Source organism: Nannobrachium achirus (assembly GCF_963921795.1).
Source record: "Nannobrachium achirus genome assembly, chromosome: 17".
Taxonomy (NCBI): Eukaryota; Metazoa; Chordata; class Actinopteri; order Myctophiformes; family Myctophidae; genus Nannobrachium; species Nannobrachium achirus.
In genome coordinates, this window is record NC_137824.1 from 37222426 (window position 1) to 37243626 (window position 21201).

A 21201-nucleotide genomic window follows, 5' to 3' on the forward strand; every position below is an offset into this window, starting at 1 on the left:
ATTGAAAGTGTGCTCACCTTTTCATTGACTGTTTGGTTTGGTCACACAACATCCCAGGACAAGACTCAGCTAGAGAGGGTAGTACGCCGAGCATCAAAGATCATAGGACGTAGCCTCCCCTCACTCTCATCACTCTTCTCCACAAGAATAATTAGGAAGGCTAATAAAATCATAGCAGACAACTCTCATCCCGCTCACTACCTCTTCAATCTCCTCCCATCAGGCAGGAGATACAGAAGCATTATAAGCAAAACATCTCGCTTCAGAGACAGCACCTACCCCTTAGCTATTAGACACCTGAACTTGCACTGACTCGTTATGCACTTATGTGGTAATATACTGTATGTATATAGCACTTTAAACTGCTGCTGGGGATTGTTTCCTGTTGTTTACTTTGTGTGTTTATGGATGTCTGTATAATGTGCACTGTCCTTGTTTTTTTGTTTTATGTTGAGAGTGAACCAAGACAAATTCCTATCAACTTGTTGACATGGCAATAAAGTTATTGAATCTTGAATCTTGAATCTAGTGTCTAGTATCAATCCAGTCTGCTTCAAATAATTTATTCTTCAACAATCGATGTTCAAAACACCAGGGTTGAAATGTCAGCGAGGCAACCTCCAACCACCACAGAGGTACTAGTTCTATTGCAACTTAGCTTAATCTACTATACAGATTGGTTAAAATAACATCCTATCTCTTACCGATACTGACCAGGGTTGTGCAGCCGGTCTGTGGCTCTGTGCTCCAGGTGTTTGTGTATGATGTCCCAGACCTTCCTTTGGTTGGTTCTGATGTCGGGTTCCGCCATTAACTCACCGAGGCTCAGGTTGTTCTTGATGGCGGTGGATGCGGTGGAGCGGGCCACCATGGGCAGCTGGTTCTGGTACTGCCGGTCGCTGAAGTCAAACTCTGCGTCCCGCAGGCTTTTAATAATCCTATAAGGACAGACCTGTGTGATCTACCCATCCATCCAAAATAACAACACCAAAAAAAACATATACAGTATGTCAAATCTGTTTTAGTTTTTTGCCAATTTTTTTTATTTTTAAAATAAATCTGTGTCATATTTGTCTTGCTGGCTTGCCCAGTGTGTGACCTGCGGTTGGTTAGTAGGCCGTAGACTTCCTGCACAAGCACCTCTGCAGCTCCTGGTTTGCAGTGCATGGTTCCTTCAACGGCCTCCTTCGTCAGCTGGAGGCGTCGCTTCTGTAAAAACTGAAGAACTAAAAATATTTAGAAAAAAAAAAAAAACACTTTGCAGAAAACATTGTTTTTACATGTCGCCTAGATGTTGTACACCAGTGGTCCTTGGGGAGCACTCGTAGAATACCGCAAGTTTATCGTCCTACACCTACCAGATAGTTTGTTGCATGTCCTGGTCATAATCAGGGAGTGGTTAGATATAGAGGGGGAAAGACAGAGAGTGAGAGAGACACAAACAGTGAGAAAAGGGGACAGAGTGAGTGAGAGAGTGAGAGAGACAAATAGAGCCCTACACAGTAAAATTACAGATCAGTTTGTACACTCTGAGTAGTAGCATATACTAACACAGTTTAGTTTAATATTATAAGCATTGTGTGATTGAATCATAACTAGCCAAGCTCACTGTAGAAATGTCAAAGCATAGCGATAGTTCAGGTAGACACGGAAGGCAAGTGTAGATGTTCAGCCTCACTCTTCTCCCCCCCATTCTCAATCGCTAACAAGTTAATACACATATAAACCCACGGCAGCCAGACACGTTCAACCTAACTCATCATAAATGATGATAAACTTATGATTTTGTGGATTGTATGAAGTTATATCTGTGTATCTTAACTTATGCCCTTGCAGGGTTCAGCGTCTAACTGAAATGGATGTGATCATGTCTGTAACATTGGATGCTGGATGAGAGTGAGACCAATGTATTAGTGTAGTGATGATCACAGCCATGAAGTTGTGGCTGGCAGCTGGGGCTCCATTTCCTCTCTTGGCCCAGCTTACCCGTTCTAACTGGCTCCAGTTCCCCAGCTTGGCAGTAAGTGATGTCCCGTTGATAAATGAATGCATTGAACAGTCCTCGGGGTAGTACAAAGAGAAGATCTCTGCCACAATGCAACCATTAGCGAAGTCTCTGTGAATATACAGGGAGAACTGATAGACACCTAGACTCTATGGTTGAAGTTGTTGAATGGATGTACAGTAGGTGCTATCACTATCTGTGTTATCTATCACTGTAAAATTAAATATAGACAATGACCTCTAAATCTGCTGACAACAATGAAAACTAGCATGATAGTGGTAAGAATCTCTAAATGATATGGCTACTTAAGATTGTACTATACGGTATATGTGAGTGATGAGGCTACCACATAACAGCTGGCTTTTCTTTTTTTCTCTCAAATATGTTTATTGAGTTTTACATTTTTTAAATAACAGCTGGCATTTCTAAACATAAAGAAAGAAAAAAAAAGCAATTAAAAACACCAGCACCAGAATTAGCATATAATACATAAAGACGCAAGATCAGATTCAGAACAATAAACCAGTCAATATGATAAACAGTTAAAAATATATTATTGCCAATGCCACCGTAGTTTTAGAGTTTAAAGTTTTGCACCGCTGAAAAGCCAGACTGTGCAGTCAATCACCTTGTGTAGCTTGGGTTTTAGTTTGTTAATCAAGAGGTGTGCCTGCTGTGAACTCACCTGTGCACATTCCTTGGAGAAATGGACAAATCGAGGCCTTGAAGCCATTTCAGGACATCTCTTGGGAGCCCTGACTTTCTGGGAGGATGTGAATAATCCATGCTACATAGCGTGTTTATAGTTGTGTGTTGGCTTTGTTTCTTTTCCTGCTGTGTTTCCCAGAGGAGTCCGCTTTGTCTAGCCTTAGAAAAGTAAAGCTTCTCCAAGCTTGTACTGTAGCAGCATTATGGCTAATGCTTACAACATTGTGACTTGTTTACCTTTCCATGGCAACCTTGTTGTGAAGGTAAGGTGATGTCATGTCACATGTGCTCCTGGGTTAGGCCTTGTCAGTGGACTTGTGTTGCTAGGGAACAGCTTGGACCCAAGATCTGTCTAGTGTTAAATGGCCTAGGGTTAGGGTTAATATTCATGAATGAAATAGGCCTAGTGAATTAATTTAATTAATTAAAGAAAAGGAGATGACAGAGGTGTAGCGAGGGAGCCTAAAACAACTAATAATTGTAGTTAAACTGAGAAGAAGCTCTCTCCAGCCTATTATCTTGCAATTTCTGTATTTCACTGAAACTATGGTTTAGAATTCACAAACACACAATTTTGAGCTTGTAGATCAGCTATTTTTAATAATGACATGTCCAGTTTTTAATTAAGTGGTTAAATGTAACATAACCCAGGCTAAAACCCCCAGGCTATTACCTCCACCAGGGGGTCCTCCCTATGTTCCCCAGGTTCTGTGTTCCCCTCTTCCCAGGTTAACACTCAATCAGCTGTGAAAGAGAAGCTACCTTCTTTCCTTTAAGACAAACAAACTGCAAACATTTTCTGACCTTTATTATTTATCATCTGAACATAACATATTAAGTAAAAAAACACACTACAATGCATGCAAGGTGTGACACAGAAACCCATGATTTTCATGCTCAAAAGACTTGAGAGGGACGTGTCTTTTTTATGTATTTTGTATGTATTTTTTAATTTATTTTATTTTGTAAACTATTAAACTTTTTTCCTTAAAAAAAAGCAATTGAAAAAACACGGCCCTCGCGGATTAGAAGGTTTACTATATGTGTTGGATCAAATGAATGACCAAGGGTGACCGTGGTAACGAAGATTGCCCGTCATATCGAGAGCTTTGCCTTCTTGCTCAGCTCTCTTTTCATCACAACAGTGCGGTACAGCAAGCTCAATACCACTCCTGCTGCTCCAATTTCTCCAGGTGATCTCCAGCTTTTGCTTCCCAGCACTTGTGAACACGACCCGAGATACTTGAACTCCTTCACTTAGGGTAAGTTCTCATTCCCTACCCAGCGTGGGCAATCCGCCGGCTTCCTGCTGAGAACCATGACCTTCAGATCACATCCTATAGCTGTAGGTCACAGACTGATGATGCCATTAGGACCACATCATCTGCAAAATGCAGTGAAGCAATCCTCAGCTCACCAAGCCGTAGACCTTTTCCTCCACGATATCACAAACAGGGTAGGTGGAAATGCACCTTGGCGGAGGCCAATCCCCACTGAGCGGGGCAGGGGGGCTTTAAGATTATATGAGCTGTATTAAAGCTGAAACAGCTTTTCATGAGCACATGCTTTTCATGAGTATCAAACTTCCATATTGTTAGAAGTGAAACAAGATATAGAGGGGAGTCAGGGGACATACCATTGAGCGGAGAGCTGTGAGCATATCAGCCAATCCCAATGTTGATAGGGGGCGGTTGAACAGCATTGAGTTTTGGATGAAATTAGTATCCCTCCCTGAAAATGTATCTGGAGCTGGAAAGACATGGAGACTGGAAACCCCTGAATACTAACAATCATCAGAATATAGAGCTATGTAACACTTTTAAACACAAAGAAAAAACAAGAAAAAGAAAAAAACTTTTAATTTGACTGAGTGCTGAGGAACTGTCCATGGTCCTGGAAGTCTTTGATAAGGGGATTTCTTCTCAGGGTTCGTTTTGCTGAGAGGGATGAGGTGAAATCCATCCCTTTGCTTCTGATGTCCCCATCTGGTCACTCATTTCTATCACCGATTTTATCCCTTGTAGCTCCCTTGTAGATATTTTCTGTATTTGGTACTATGAATAAGGCTACAAGTATATTAGTTGTAACAAAAAGAAAATCCTCCCCTTTTTAATTAAATCACTCCCTGTTCTTCAATGAGGAGATGTCTTTATTGAAGGGGTGTCTTTACTGAGGTGCCATGTGGTGTTTGTGTGTTGTGTCATAAACAGTTCTTGTGGCAACCCAGGCAGGCTACTCCAGGCAGACGGTCATCTGTAGCGGAGGTAGTTTTGGACCGTGTTCGGCAGGGGAAGGTGAACGAGAAGGTGGAGTCTGTCTCTACCAACGCAGCTTCTGATACAGTGACGACACAACTGACTCAGTAGGCGAGGAGTCGCTGTAGAGAGGTCAGAACAATGCTTTTTGTTAGTAATTCTAACTTTACAGAGCCAAAGGACGCTGTTCAGACCTGTAAAACACCGTCCAAAAGCATGTGAAAGTGAAACTGGTACCTTCATACAGGAGTAGTAAGCCCTCTGTGCGACTGCTAGGGGGAGACACCTCCACAGGTCTCTGATAGTCTAGGTTCCTGGCATTGATGTCAGCCCCAAAGTCCAGCAGCAGCTTGACCACGGCGGTGCAGTCCTTCTCTGCTGCCGCGTGGAGAGGAGAGTCCAAAAACTTCCCTTTCTGGACGTTGGCCCCTGTATGGAGAACAGGCACAGTGTGCCTCATTATGGAAACATCATCTCCATGTTGTGTCCCTGTGGGATGAGGGTGCGTGCTTGTGTGCATGTACAGTACTGTATAATCGTGCGTATCGTATGTGAATTGGTTTTGGTGTGTATACATGGAGTACATGTGTTGTGAATGTACACATGCATGTTATACTACTTTTTGCCTATAGTAAGTAGAATTTTGAAGTACCTTTCCTGGAGTATTTCCAATTTTCTATACTTTCAGTTGTACTTTCACTACATCTCAGAAGCATATATTGTACTTTTACTCTACTACAATTATTTGAAAACCTTACTTACTAGTTACTTTGTAGATTTTGATTATTCTTAAAAAACATACATTAACCACTTGAGCCCTATACCAGTAAGACTTCCTAAAATCAGGAGATAAGCGACCGTCAGGTTGCATACACAAACTTTAGAAGGTAATGGTAGCCAATCAGGAGGGAATATGGGAAATGGGACAGATCCATGTTGATGACATGACTTTAGACATACTGTGTACCGCTTTGCGTTATTTTAGGGCAAAATCTGTAGGAGCAGTGTCCAAAAATGTGTTTTAAAAAAATTAGCCAGATGGTGGCGCTAGATGGGACAGATGCATTTTGATGACATGACTGTAGAGATACTGTGTACTGCTTTGCGTGATTTTAGGGCAAAATATGTAGGAGCAGTGTCCAAAAATGTGTCTTGCAAGAATCGGCCTCATGGTGCGCTAGAAGAGGGGCATGTGAGAAATGAGGGGTGGGGGTAGTGGTTTGACAGCTAAGGAGTGTGTGCAAATTTTGGCATGGATCGGGGCAACGGTGGCGGAGATATGAGAAGGGCAAAAGTGTGACGTGTGACTGACAGACTGACAGCCGATGGAGGTTTTGATAGTAACTGCGATTTGACGGTCGCAATACATTTGAAAATAGCCGATCGGCTATTTACACAATATTTTTTCTATATTTTGAACTTCTGAATAATAACATTCTGCATAATGAGTACTTTCTACTTTTGGTACTTTACGTACATTTTGATACCAATACTTTTGTACTTTTACTCTTTTTTTAATTTTTAATTCCTGACTTTTACTTTTACTAACGGAGTACTTCTACAGCGCAGCCTTGACACTTTTACTTCAGTAAAACATTTGAATACTTTACACCACTTTTAGTGCCAGGATATAATTCATTATTTGGATACAGTGTGCCGCCATTCACTGCGCTTTATTTTGAAGATGCCCGGAAGCCACGATCGTGTCCATGTTGTTGAAATTCACTATGTTTTGATGTGGATCAGGGTGTTTACTTTCACAAGGAAAAGAAAAATTGTAAAGCAGTGTTGCTGTGAAAAAAAGGGTTTCTTGGCGATCAAAGCGTTTTTGGAGAAAGATTCTGAGATAAAGCAGTTTCTTTGCAGAGCAATGAATAGACGCCTATGGGGAGTATATCACCGCAATGGCTTAAAGTGTTAATAATGAATGGAACCTTCTCTGAGGAGCCTCCTGGCACACTCCAGCTCCTGATAGACACAGGCTGTGTAGAGCGCTGTCCCCAGGTGAGGGATGTCCATGTCCACGTCTGCTCCCCACGTCACCAGAGCCTCCACACAGCCGCTGTGTCCTGAGGGCAAGGATGAAGCCATGAACCATACCCATGCACACCTTTCTGGGTGAAGGGCTTTCTCTAAAAGAGACACCTCGCTGGTTTTGAAAACAAATGCCATTGTTCTGATTTGAAGACATCATAATAGTGTGGGGAAATTAATTTCCCCTGCAAAATGTGTACGTCTGATGACCTCAAAAGCCAAGTTTACAATTGTTTAGCTGGTGACCCCCTGGAACCTCCCCATGGGGGTCCCCGGACCAGTAGATGGACTACCTTTGCTGGTGGCTTCATGCATGGCTGATGGGAGGTGCATGGCGGCAGCCTGAGGTTTGGCTCCATTCTCCAGGAGGAGTTCAGCGCAGGACACGCTGCCCACTGAACAGGCGTTAAACAGTGGCGTGACACCATCAATGGTGCACACATTGACCTGGACATCAACACATTTTCTTTTCTTAACACGTTATCTCACCAAACTAACTATAAGAACACCTTTAAAATTACAGCAACAGAGTAGCATGCAAGCACGCACAATATATTATCGTATCGCTATCTCAGTATGACCACGCGCAATATCAGTATCGCAAAAGGCAACGGTATGGGCGATATATCGCCCCCATATTGCGATCACTGAGTTCAATTGTGCCCGTATATTTATTTATAGATAAATATATATAATTTATTTATATAAAATAAATATACGGGTGAAAATTAACTCAGTGGTTTACCGTGACTTTGATGTGACTAACATGTTCGTGTCAAGTCAAACGAGAGTAGACACTTCAAAATAAGAGCATGCATCCTAGGAAAGTATGCGTTTTACTTTTGGTCAGAGAAATTCAAAATAATATTTTTAACTTTTGCTACACTTATCAAGTGTAGCAAACACTTGATAAGTGTTTGCAAATAACAAGTGTGGGAACCCAATAGCACTTAAAATCAAGAGTGATAATTTTGAATGTTTATTTTTCCACTTGTTTTCACTGAATATGACATTTGTAAGGTAATATCATATATCGTATTGATATCGAAATATTTGGCATAAAGAGATATGATTTTATTTCGCCACATCTTGCAGCTCTGACAGACACATTCACACATACTGTACTGTACAGTACATACACACACAAACACACGCGCGCGCGCGCGCACACACACACACACACACACACACCCACCCACGCACGCACGCACGCACGCACACACACACACACACACACACACACACACACACACACACACACACACACACACACACACACACACACACACACACACACACACACACACACACACACACACACACACACACACACACACACACACACACACACAGGGACTTACATTGGCTCCTGCATCGATGAGGATCCTAACACACATCCCATGGCCTCCCAGGCAGGCCTCATGGAGGGGTGTCACATGATCTATGGTCATGACATTCACATTGTGACCCTGTGGGAGAGACAGTCAATGATCCAAAGGAAATATTGCCATTACCTGCCGTGCAATAAATAGCACACGGAACCATGTACTGTGATAATGTATACACTGTTAACCAGTGATGTAAAGTAACCAAGAGCATTTACTCAAGTACTGTACTCAAGTACAATTTCGAGGTACTTTTACTTTACTAGAGTATTTCCAGTTTTCAGTACTTTTACTTCTATTCCACTCCATCTCAGAGGGAAATATTGTACTTTTACTCCATTACAATTATTTGAAAGCTTTAGCTACTAGTTACTTTGTAGATTTTTATTATGATCACAAAACATGCACACACAAACCACTTCAGCCCTTCGGCCATTTGAAGATTGCCGATACACAAGCTCACAATGTGTCGCGAAGGGACGCATTGTGAGCCTGTAGATCTGCTATTTTCAAAAGGTGAACTTGTTCTGCATAATGTTTATACTTTTGGTAATTTAAGTACATTTTGATTCCAATACTTTAGTACTTTTACTCAAGTACATTTTCAATTCCAGACTCGTAACAGAGTATTTCTACATTGCAGTATTGATACTTTTACTTAAAGGAGCTATAGTCAACTTTTTCTTGAAAAACGGATGCTAAAATAAAAATAATGTTTCGAAAATATTTTATAAAAAAATAAGCTTCATATGTGTTTCTATTAAAAAATGACCACAAACAGCGTAAAAATAATGATAAAATAATCATTTTGGCCATTGTCAGACTGACACTTTGTTTACATTGTTGATGTAAACAAAGTGTAGGCCCTACAATGAAAAAGTTGACTATAGCTCCTTGAAGCAAAACGGTACTTTTCCCACCACTGCTGTTAACCTGGGGTCATTTGTATAATCAGATTCTCAACCTCACTATGTACTGTATGAATGTGATTGTTGTGATTCTGGCTCCCACCTGTTGAATGAGGTTTTTGAGGGGGAGCAAGCGGCCCTGACAAGCAGCGTCATGCAGAGGCGAGCGGTCGGCCCAGGACCCTGAAAAAGAAACTCTGTACAGATCAGTGGTTCTCAAACATTTCCATATCAAGGACCCCAAATTGAAATGTATTCAGCCATGAACCGCCATCAGGAAATGATTTTGTCCTAGGGACCCCATAAGATAATATTTTCAAAATGATTCCTAGAGCTCTACAGTACAACCTCTCTGCTGAGCTTGTAGATAGGCTATTTTGTAAGTATAACATTTTTCATTTTTTTCCATCGCAAAATGATTCGATACAATACAAAGTCAAACCATACAATATTGTTGCTGTTTACATATCTATATACTTTGATTGTTGAAATTATAATCGATGCATCGATGCAGTTACTGTATCGTTACCCCCCTATTATTTTACAGTAACTCATTTGGCTGGGGACCCTCTGGTACCGGGTACCTCTGGTGGACATCATGGCTGATGACTGTGGAAGTTGGATGACGAGGATTCCCTGCTCAATCAGTGTGTAACCTGATGGCAAAGGTCGGATTGAGAGGCCACTTGCGGAAAACTGCCGTTAGTACGTTATGAAAAGCAGCAGAGACTCAGAGAGAGCCTCCTGTTGGCTCTGGCATAAAAGAGAAGACAATAGCTGGAAGCCTGGATGAGAGGGGCAGTGAGCGTGACCTTTCGTCCAGGCCTAGGCTTTATCCATTAGAAATGGATTATAATCACATCATTAATGTATTTACAAACGTTTTACTGTCATGCACACACCTGCCTGCTGTAACAATTGAAATGTGTTGGAACCTTTTTCTACAAGATACTTAGAAATGTGTCCCTTAAGGCCCTATCAGAGTACAGTCTGCAGTGATAAGTCATCACCACGGTGTAGTTTTCTTTGTGTAGTTTGCCACATTGACCTTCTTCGTGGTCTTCATTTAATGTATACACCACACAATAGTTCATAGACATAGTTTAGTTTTTCAGTGACTGACCAATGTCCTGGCAAATTATTGGTACATTGCCTGTTGGAACACTGACCACATGCACTTTGTGAGTTAAAAGTTTGATTTTAACTCCTGTTATGTCTTGTGTCTGTCTCTACACTCTTCTACTATATCTAGATAAAGAAAAGTAAAATACAAAAAAGTATTTAACAAATGTCTGACCACCCATTTTGCATGACACATATTACATACGGTAATTCATTTGCAAATGCTATTGGTGTGATGCAAATAATGGTAGAGTGTAACATGAACATCACAAATAAAACACACCTGGGTCGATGTCCATAATAACACCATATGCATTCCATACAGCTTTATCATCATCTTCCTCCATACCGCTCAGTTAATACACAGAAACCAAAACCAGCTCAATTTCCTCTGTTCAGTTCATGATGCCATTGCATTCATGCAGTCTGTTCTGCTCGATAATGACGAGTGTCAGTTTGGGATGAGATCAGACGGCAGCTCCAGACATCAAACATAGTTTGAGGAACGAGGGGGGTCTGAACTAAAAGAGCGGGACTAATGCCCTGAACCGACCTGATTAGTATTCTGTAGAGTTTCCATTTTGAATTATTAGGCTCTCTCTCGTCTGCTCCCTGAATCTCCCCGAAAAATGTCCATAAACTGCCCGACCCTGACAACAGCAAATGGTGTGTGTGGGTGTGTGTGTGTGTGTGTGTGTGTGTTTTGAGGTACAGTTGAGAACGGAAAGTAGGCCGCTGAGGGGGTGGGGGGGTTTCATAACCCTGTTCTATTAATAAATTAGAGAGGAAAGAAAACACAGCTGGCTGGGTCTCAGTTGAGTTGTTTGTACACTCTTGGAGTTAAGTTGACACGGAGGATTTGACTGTGTACTGTAGATTTCAGAAGATAATGGGCAATTGCAGATAAAACGTATATTGGTATGCACTGTTGTAGTGTTGTGAAAATCTGTACCAATACAGTAACATCACAGTAATTATTCACTGAAGCCCCACACAGATGCATATATTTCTGATAGTATCAGCAAAGAATATTTTTCATGTTAAATATTATTTTTGGCATATACTGTCGGGCATGTCTTAACTTCAGGCTTATACCTCTTCCTGTCTTTGAGTTGGTGTTGCATACTCACTGTGTTGTTGACCATAGTCATAGAACTCTGCAGATATCCTGGCTGCCTCTTTGCGGTTCCCTCTGATCACGTAGAAGTATGTGAGTATGTTCAGGGAGATCTTTACGAAGAGTTTGAAGCAGAATAGGGCAAAGATGCTCAGATAAACATTAGACAGCTGCACCGCAAATGGCTTACTGTAGAATTCTTCTTTCGCGTCTGGCATCTTATCCCCCAACACGTTACAGTCAGTCAGTTAGGTAGGGGTCAGATAGTATAGCTCCAAATGCACATACAGTGTAGTTTACTATAGCAGTCTATTTTTTGTTTCGTCCGAGTCTCTGACTGAAGCTGTCACATGAGCCACAGCTAAGCTACAGGACAGCAGGAAATATATGGACTTCACAATCAAAATAAAAGTTTTTGACCTTTTGGCATTTTGGATAGTAATTGGATGGAAATTAAATTGTATATTTTTAATGCTTTTCTCTATATAATGTACTGCACTGGTGGAACATTAGCCAAAAATAGCAGATCTACAAGCTCACAACACATTGCGTTGGGCTGTGTTGTGAACTTGTAGATCTACAACTTCTGGCAAAGAGATAGCCGCAAGCAACTCAGATGCTATAATGTTATCTGGCATCTATGTTGCAATACCAACCCTTGACAGCCCATTCATCCAAACAGAAACTCACCAATATTGCAGTATACTTGCCATCCCCCTCCATCCAGTGTTTATTAATGTGCTTACAGTTTACAGTTTACAGTTTAGGCATTTAGCAGACGCTTTTAATCCAAAGCGACTTACAATAAGCAGATACAACATCACAATAATAAACAAGATAATAGGTCAGTACATTAGCAGCAATATAACAATGTAAATGGATATCTATCTAGAGAAAAACACAATATAATCAAGTTCTAAAGAAACCTAAAAAACAAATGTTAACTAGCTTCATGTATGGTCATTGCTTACTTACAGTATAAGAGTTGAAATAAGTGCATAGCTCTATATTCTGATAGTAATCATTGCTGTAGACCAGGGTTCCCCAATTAGTTTTTCCCCAAGGGCCAAATTATGTCTAGGGTACCAAGCCGAGGGCCACAGCATTGCAGGGGGCGACGGTGGCGTTCCCGCTACTCCAGTGACAGTTCAGATATCGTCGTTGTCGGGTGAAAATCTTGTATGTCCAAAACCGTTCGTTTTGCATTTATCTTTTTAAAAATGATTTAAACTAGTGAAAACAGCCGATCTATAAGCACGCAACGCCTCGCACCGCGAGGCGTTGTGTGCTTGTAGATCTGCTGTTTTCACTACTTTTGTGCGACGGCCTTGTATGATGAAGCAGAGCTTATACTTTGCAAAAGAACGTACACATTTTTAGATTCGGGTTTTCCACCCGACAATGACGATATACTATAGTGTTGTTGCTGCTCTTATACCACCATTATTACTGGGGTTGGTGGGGGCCAGACAGTAGCCCCCCGTGGGCCGCAAATGGCCCGCGGGCCGCCTATTGGGGAACCCTGCTGTAGACAATTTGATCCAATCAGGAGAGAGAAGACAGGTGATTTTGTTCATTGAATCCGGTTTGCAAATAGTACAGTCAGTTGTACGATACAATTATTATACAATGGTAGTGCTATATATTAATGGTACGTCCATTGTGATCCGATGTATTCAATTCATTGAGATCAAACTAATATTCAATAATATAAAAGACATCATCCACACTATAGCAAATATGTACAGGGGGTGGGATTCCTGGTGTTAGGCTTAAACTTTTCCCAAAGATACATTTTGGGTTGTTTTGCCTAGTAGTAGTACAGTAGACAGACAGTTAACAGGGAGAGAGAGATGGGGAGTGACATGCATCAAAATGCCATCTGGATCAGGGCTTGAACCCACAATACATTGTCAGGCATCACAGCCTATTATGTGATTTGTGCCTAGGCACCTCAATCAGGCTTACACTTTTCACAGAGTTAGAACAAATCACGTTCAACCCAGATTTGACAGTATGGTGGCTGCAACTTGACACTGGTCCCTGTAAAAGGTCAAAGCCTACCCCCCCCCACCCCTTTAGTGTAGCCTACTACATATAGGTCCTACAGTAGTCCTATATTTTGTTATTTCTGATTTCTGACTGTTATATGATGTTTTGCATAGCATTTTTTGATATTAGTCTGTCGTTTAATGTTTAATATCAAAATGAATTGAGTACAAGGACCCTAATGTAAACAAAATTGTGCTTTCTTGGGTTTAAATCAGTAGACCTTGTATCTGAACTGTTACAACTGTAACGTCCTGTGCTGCAAATTGCAAACTGAAGTAGTCAGTCAGTCAGTCAGTCAGTCAGTCAGTCAGTCAGTCAGTCAGTCAAAAGCTGGAACACTAAAACGAATGCGTACAGAGTGATATGGTTCCCTCGTTTTGCGTCAAGGCACTGATTGCGTAAAAACTTCCTTGGTTTGCGTCATAATGGTTTGTGTTCATTGTTACGCAGAAAACTGTGACATATCGAATTATGTGACAGACTGACAGTCAGATAATACATGACAAATTCTCGCTTACACAGTGACCTCTTGAGTCACATAATTCAATAGGGGTTACATAATCAGCATAACAGACATGACTTAAAATCAGATTTTATTTTATGTACACTACTGTTGATTAAAAGCACAGCTGTCTGTCAAATGAGGGGTGGTGGATTCTCTATATTTATAGACTTTGTAGTCTCAGTCTCTTTGTTTGGGCGAAATGCTTGTTCTATGGATAAGTTGAACGTTACAGTGATTGGAGATAGTTTCGTTTCGTTCAGAGAGAAGTTTGGTCGCATTTATGAGCTCAACAGTCTGGAGTATTACCAGCGTCACGTCTATTTCCAGGTAGGAAAACAGCGAGGCAGTGACAGACATTGGTTATTAATTGTTTGTCCAAATTAAACAAGACTATAGGCTATCATCTGTATTTTTACCGACTTTTACTCTCGTATGATCATAGATTATCATTATCGTGTCAAAATCGATCAAATGCATATTATTATTGGTGGAAAAAGTAGCTACTCAAATTCTTTACTCGAGTAAAAGTTTCATACAGCAATGTAAAAGTACTCTGTTACAAGTAAAAGTATGGCATCAAACATTTACTTGAGTAAAAGTATTGGTATCAATCAAAATGGTGGTGGGGGGGGGGGGGGAATTGTTGATTTGATTACTGCAGCAATGTAGGACCCATCTGCACTAATATTCACTGCTTACTGTAAGTGAATATCTCTGTATGGTTGCATGCACTTCCCACTTTTTTCTGTTGGCTCATAATACCCTAATATGTTAGCAGGCCGTGTTTTTTCAATAACTTTTTTCATTTATTTTTAATAATTCTTTGGGAAAATGGAAAAAATTAAATACAATAAAAAATATTAAAAATAAATGAAAAAGGTTATTGAAAAAACACGGCCTGCTCACGTATTCGGAGGGTAGTATGAGTCACCAGAAAAAAAATGATGTGTGTTTTTAATTAATCTATCATGGTTAAAATGGAGTTTGAAGTTACAATGGGTGTGTATGGGGAGAAGCCCTGGAGGAGGAGGGCCTGGTAACATTTACATCAAATATCTACATATTGAATCAAGCAAATTAAAAACTGTTCAGGGTGTTCATAAAAGCTTGATTAGACGATAAAATGACCAAAAGTTAAAATAAATGAAAAAGGTTATTGAAAAAACACGGCCTGCTCACGTATTCGGAGGGTAGTATGAGTCACCAGAAAAAAAAAATGATGTGTGTTTTTAATTAATCTATCATGGTTAAAATGGAGTTTGAAGTTACAATGGGTGTGTATGGGGAGAAGCCCTGGAGGAGGAGGGCCTGGTAACATTTACATCAAATATCTACATATTGAATCAAGCAAATTAAAAACTGTTCAGGGTGTTCATAAAAGCTTGATTAGACGATAAAATGACCAAAAGTTATTTTGAAAGTGATTTGCAAAACAATTCAGGCATTTTAATTCCTTTCGTTTTTAATCACACACCTCTACAGGTAGGCTAAGCCGTTAAAATTATGTATCTCAGCCAGATTTCTTTCGGCTATGTTTGGTGCTGCACATTAACACGAATCATATTGTATTTGCTGTTTGTGTGTGTGTGTGTGTGTGTGTGTGTGTGTGTGTGTGTGTGTGTGTGTGTGTGTGTGTGTGTGTGTGTGTGTGTGTGTGTGTGTGTGTGTGTGTGGTCACAGGAGTCAGTGAAAAGACATGAATACTTGAACTCCTTCCCAGCAGGCCAGTCTGCCCAGTATGGTATCAACCACTTCTCTGACCTGTCACAGGAGGAATTCAGGAGTAAGACATTGAAGCTGTAAACTATAATGCATTCTGAGTCTCTAGCCTGTTTGATTATTACCCATATTATAAATTATAATAATCAGGAACAGCCAGCCATGAATAAATAGGTCTAGTTATTATTATTATTTCACCCAAATAAATCAATAATTAGTTCTATTCCTTCCTACTGTTATTTTCTTAATGTTCTCTTGTCTTGTTAATGTCTTAACACGTTGCTCCTACCAGTATGCTGTAAAAACTAAAATAAGCTTAATTTTATCCACCCAGCTGCCTACCTGCAGGCCAGCACTGAACCAGTTCCTGTCTACTCTGGACTGAGGAGAGATGGTCCACCACCCTGCTTTGACTGGAGAGACCATAATATGGTGGGACCTGTACAGGATCAAAAAGCTGTAAGAACTAATGAATGGGTGGATGGATGGATGGATGGATGGATGGATTGATGGATGGGTGGATGGGTAGGTGGAGGGACATACAGATGCATGAACAGATTATGAATTGATGAATAGAGGAACAGACGGATGGAAGTTCCTTGATGTTTGGTAGAGCTTCAGCTTCAGTTAGAATCGCAATAAAATAATCTATTATAACATATGATGTCGCACAGATGACAGACAGACAAACAAACATTTATTATAACATTGATTGTATTAGTATTGTTTTTTTTTAAAGATTTGTTTTGGGGCTTTTATTGATAGTAGACTGACAAGGAATGGGGAGAGAGATGGGGAGTGGCACACAGCAAAGGTCGTCGGGATCGGGACTCGAACCCGCATCAGAGCCTATGTGGTATGCACCTGGACCAGTAGGCCAGCGGGTACCCCTATTGTATTAGCATTGTAATTGTAATGGTGTTTCATTGGCTTGATACAAACCTTCACTAAAGTCAATAAAACCCACGATGCACCTTGAGACTTGTCTTGTACACTGGCGAAAGAACACATTGTCCACAACAACTTGAACTTTAGTTTGAATATTTACTTATCCCAATGATTCCCAAATGTGCATAGTACAAACAGTTTCTCATGGTCATTGTTCTGTGCTAGTGCTTGCCCACAAATAATAATCGAATAAACCAATAACCCATCAAAACTAATATAACTAATCAAAACAAAAACAGTGAAATGGCTTTTACAAGTATGTAAGTATGAAGAATGAAATGAAATGGTAATAATTCAAGAACTATCTGCTGTTGAATCTGAGATATCAGAAGTTAAGATCAACACTACGTGTTTGGACTGCAAAAACAGCCTAAAATCACAATCCTGACAGAGGCACTTTACAAACTGCAAGAGGCTGCAGTTTCCAACAAAATGCGTTTGAGTTCCCTCAACAAAGTAATACTTTACAGTGTACTTACTACTTACACAGTCTCAGGTCAAGGGCTGCAACTATCGATTTAGAGATTATTCTCTCGATTACTTTTTCAGTTAATCGAAATAATCAAGTAGCGCTTTTTATTTTTAACACATCAACAAATTAACAAAGGGGAAAAAGTGAATACATTTCTTTTTTTATAATCGACTAAATCGATAGTCTGATTAACTAAAGGCTACAGTTTCCAACATGTGTTTAATGTGTGTGAGTTCCATCAACAAAGTAATACTGTAACAGTGTACCCAGTCTCTTTTCAAGGGCTGCAACTATCGAATAATCAAGAAGCGCTTTTAATTTTTGACATATCAACAAATTAACTATGGGGGGAAAAAGTGAATACATATTGATTTGTTTGATTAACCACACGCCCTATTTTATACTTCATTGTACAATGGTGCCACCTCAAAATTGTGAAAACAGTCAAACTACAACCTTATAAGTCATAACAAGGCAATGTGTTGTGAGCTTGCACTGTAGATCTGCCATTTTCGGGTATTTTTTAAAATTGATCTATACTTTAGATATTTTTTGATCATTGATTAAATTGACCACTTCCATTAACTGTCAGCATTCCCCTCAAGTGTTTTTCCGCTAAACAAAGAGGTATACATTATGTGGAAAAATATTATCAATGTTTGGTCCTTATAGCTTATCAGTTTAAAATCATGCCTCCTTGATGAACTGCCACTAGATGGCAGCAGATCACAATTTGTCTCAGTTGACCGCAAATAGAAGTTCATGCCTCTCTTATACCATCCCTACATCTATACTCACTGTTGATCCCTGCTCATGAAGGCTTTAAAGCTGGTTTAAATAGAATAGTTTCTATGTTGAAACCAGTCCCTCAAACCTGTCCAATCTTAAGCGTTCTATTCAAATAGAGCTAGATTCAGGTCAGGGGCCTGTGTATTTCAATCTTTATGGAGCCCTTACTGTAACAGTACCACTGGACTGACAGCACAATACCGTAGGAGTCTAAAATAATTATTTGAAATACACAGTCTGTTATGGATTCTGTTTTATTTTTGAGCCACACTCTGAGGATTTCTTCCCCAAGAGGTTTGATGAAAGCGTTTTTCAGTAGATGAGAAGAGACCCTCATTTTTCATCATTTTGACAGAAAAAAAAGCAATTGCACAGACCAAAGTTTCCTATCAGAGCCCACTAAAATAAACCCAAAATGTGAAACCTTCTGCCTCCACTCATAGTGATTTACAATGTGAACTAGATGAGTATACATTCATTATAGTTGGATCAACCTAGTAAGAACAATCAATACGAATAGAATAATTGTAGAAGTCAAAGTCAGGCACGCTAAGAGATTAGGGCCATTCACACTGAGCACTATAACTATAACAGTACAATTTAAAAGAAATCGTCAAGTGGATGGCACTGTTCACACTGAATCGAAAAAAAAGAAGAAAAAATAAAACGATATATGGTGAACGATACAAGTATAGATATCTTTTTAGTTATCATGCCCGCTGGGAATGGCAATTAACTTGTAAAATACCATTGCACCAAATAAGGGTGTAATAATAGACACTTTTAAACTAAACTAAGAGCTCAGGCCTGAGGCTCTTATGGAAGGTCAAGTCATTTTTATCTTCATATCTCTACTCTTCATGTTGAGCCGGGCCTCCCTCTCATGCTTGCACTCGGTCCAGAATGCCGCAGCTAGTCTTTTAACATGGGGATCTTCAACGTTTTCAGGCCAAGGACCCCTTAGTTGAGAGAGAGAGATGAAGCAGGGACCCCCACAACCTTTTCATAGATTCCATATACTGTAGTTTCATCGTTTGACAGCACAATCATCATTGTATTTTGGATTCAAGTCAATGTGTGTTTTCAGATATTTAACCACTTGAACCGTCAATACTTAATAAAGTTGACCTTGCTTTCACTCTGTACTTGGTCTGCTCTTTTTCCCCCTCTACAAAACCATCTGCTATTTTTGGCAAAAGTTCTCAGAATTGGCTAAAGTTCGCAGAATATGGACACTAGGGTTCAAGTGGTTAATACAGTATAAAAAAGGATAAAAGAGGTTTCTATCACGCAAAGATTTGGAGGACCCCCTGTAGTGACTCTGAGGACCCTCTGTTGAAGACCCCTGTTTTAACAGGAAAACCCAAAGCGAGAGCACATCACACTCTGTACTGACCATTGACTGGCTCCCTGGACGTTTTAGGATTTTATTGTTTGCTTACAAATCATTAATGGTCTAGCTCCAACCTCTCTCCCTCTGACATTTTACAACCACACGTCCCATTCAGGTCACTCTGGTCCATTGGCCAGTTGTTGGGTCTGGTTGTCCCAAGGTCAAGGTTGAATCACGGCCGAGATCACGCCTTTGCAGTTGCAGTCTTCGAATTCTGTAACAAGTAGCCCATAAAGATGTTCGAAAATGTTGATAAATCTCAGAAAATCTTTTCTTATTCGGGTCTGTGGCGGGTCTGTGGCATTGATCTTTTCAAATGAATGTCTGCGGTTGAATACACCATGTACAAATGAAATGTGGGGGTCCTTGACATAAGGATGGGGGGGGTCCCCAAATGATATTGGGGGGTGGTCCCTAGATGACAGTGAAGTGACAATTTAAGGACTTTTAATAAATTCTTAATTTAAAATCATAATAAAAAGAATAAAAATAAATAAAAAAGCCAAATAATGAAAGAAAGCAAAGAAAAATACCTTTAGTGCATCAAAAGTCATCAACAAACTACCGGTATACTTTAAAAACTGGCAAATAATATAAGAAAGAGGCAAACATTTTGAAAATAGCAGATCTACACGCTCACTACGAGGCGTTGTGATCTTGAAGATCTGCTAGTTTTTCCACAATGTTTATTGTACCAGAGTCAAACATACATTCCAAGTGCTTGTCAGGGTGGGGGTCCCCAGTTCAAATATGATTATTTTGGGGGCTCACGGCCTGAACAGGTTGAGAAATAACAGCACTAGGGCTGTCCTTATGACATTTTATATGACGATTAATTTTCTCAAATAATTGCAATTAACAATTGTTTGTGTTTTTGTCGTTGACAATTACATTTCTGTTTGGCTTGTAGGCTTTGAAGTTGCACATTGCAGATATTACACATAACCTAAATATACAATGAAATTACTGACATATTTGACAACTTTATACTTAAAAAATAAAATTGATAGTGGAAATAGATCTGCTATTTCCACTATTTTTTACTTTAAAAAAATATATGAACATTTTTCAACGTGGAAACGATTATGAAAAATAATCACGATTATGTCAAATAATCGCGATTAGACGATTATGTAATAATTGTGACAGCACTGAGACACTGTGTTCGCTGGCTCCCACAGTGTGGCAGCTGCTGGGCATTCAGTGTGGTAGGAGCCATGCAGTCTGTCCACGCTGCAGCGGCCCGGGGTCTGGTTCCACTCAGCGTGCAGCAGGTCCTGGACTGCTCCTACCAGAACCACGGCTGTAATGGAGGGTCCACGATCAGCGCCCTGAGGTGGCTCAACCAGGTCTGGACTCCAAGGTTTTATTTTGTATTTTTAACCTTTTTTTTTACACATTTTGAATGGTATACAATGAGATTGGATAAGATTGCCTGTATTAGTCCCAGAGGGGAAATTGGTCTGAAATGTAGCAGTAAAGTAGAAAAAAATATATATTTTGTGATGATAAAATGATTTATTTTTTTCTATCAATTACTCACCCCATGGATTTCTTATTATTATTTTTTGTCTCATCCTAAGCCAATAATTTGATTATAATAATTGTACCCCCATTGACTCTGGATGGAGACCCAAATGCATTTGCCTGGAATCAATGGGCTTGCAAAGAGTCTCCTCAAATGATTGGCTTAGAAAAAGTCATTTTGATGGTGAACTATTCCTTTAACCTTAAAACGATCAAAAATAACAGAGCTTGCACCAAACACGAATTTCAACTACTGTTTTAC

At 40.0% G+C, this 21201-nt stretch overlaps 3 protein-coding genes across 3 annotated transcripts in view; 1 reads left to right on the forward strand and 2 right to left on the reverse strand.

The window, feature by feature from the left end:
* Positions 1-700: 700 nt before the first annotated feature.
* spata4 (spermatogenesis associated 4) lies at positions 701-2991 on the reverse strand (the record flags this gene model as incomplete). The annotated part of the gene is made up of 4 exons (XM_080746711.1): positions 701-938; positions 1100-1209; positions 1987-2116; positions 2951-2991. 4 exons carry the CDS (start codon positions 2989-2991, stop codon positions 701-703), a joined length of 519 nt encoding a protein of 172 aa, XP_080602837.1.
* Positions 2992-4962: 1971 nt separating this feature from the next.
* On the reverse strand, positions 4963-11752 carry asb5a (ankyrin repeat and SOCS box containing 5a; the record flags this gene model as incomplete). The annotated part of the gene is made up of 7 exons (XM_080745881.1): positions 4963-5090; positions 5206-5397; positions 6903-7037; positions 7296-7449; positions 8364-8471; positions 9399-9478; positions 11548-11752. 7 exons carry the CDS (start codon positions 11750-11752, stop codon positions 4963-4965), a joined length of 1002 nt encoding a protein of 333 aa, XP_080602007.1.
* Positions 11753-14216: 2464 nt separating this feature from the next.
* ctso (cathepsin O) overlaps positions 14217-21201 on the forward strand; it is a 35013-nt gene continuing 28028 nt past the window's right edge. Inside the window, exons 1-4 of the mRNA XM_080745558.1 lie at positions 14217-14418; positions 15772-15874; positions 16145-16269; positions 20594-20761. Coding sequence (XP_080601684.1) covers positions 14227-14418; positions 15772-15874; positions 16145-16269; positions 20594-20761 — 588 coding nt within the window. The 5' untranslated portion in view covers positions 14217-14226. The remainder of the gene's footprint in view (positions 14419-15771; positions 15875-16144; positions 16270-20593; positions 20762-21201) is intronic.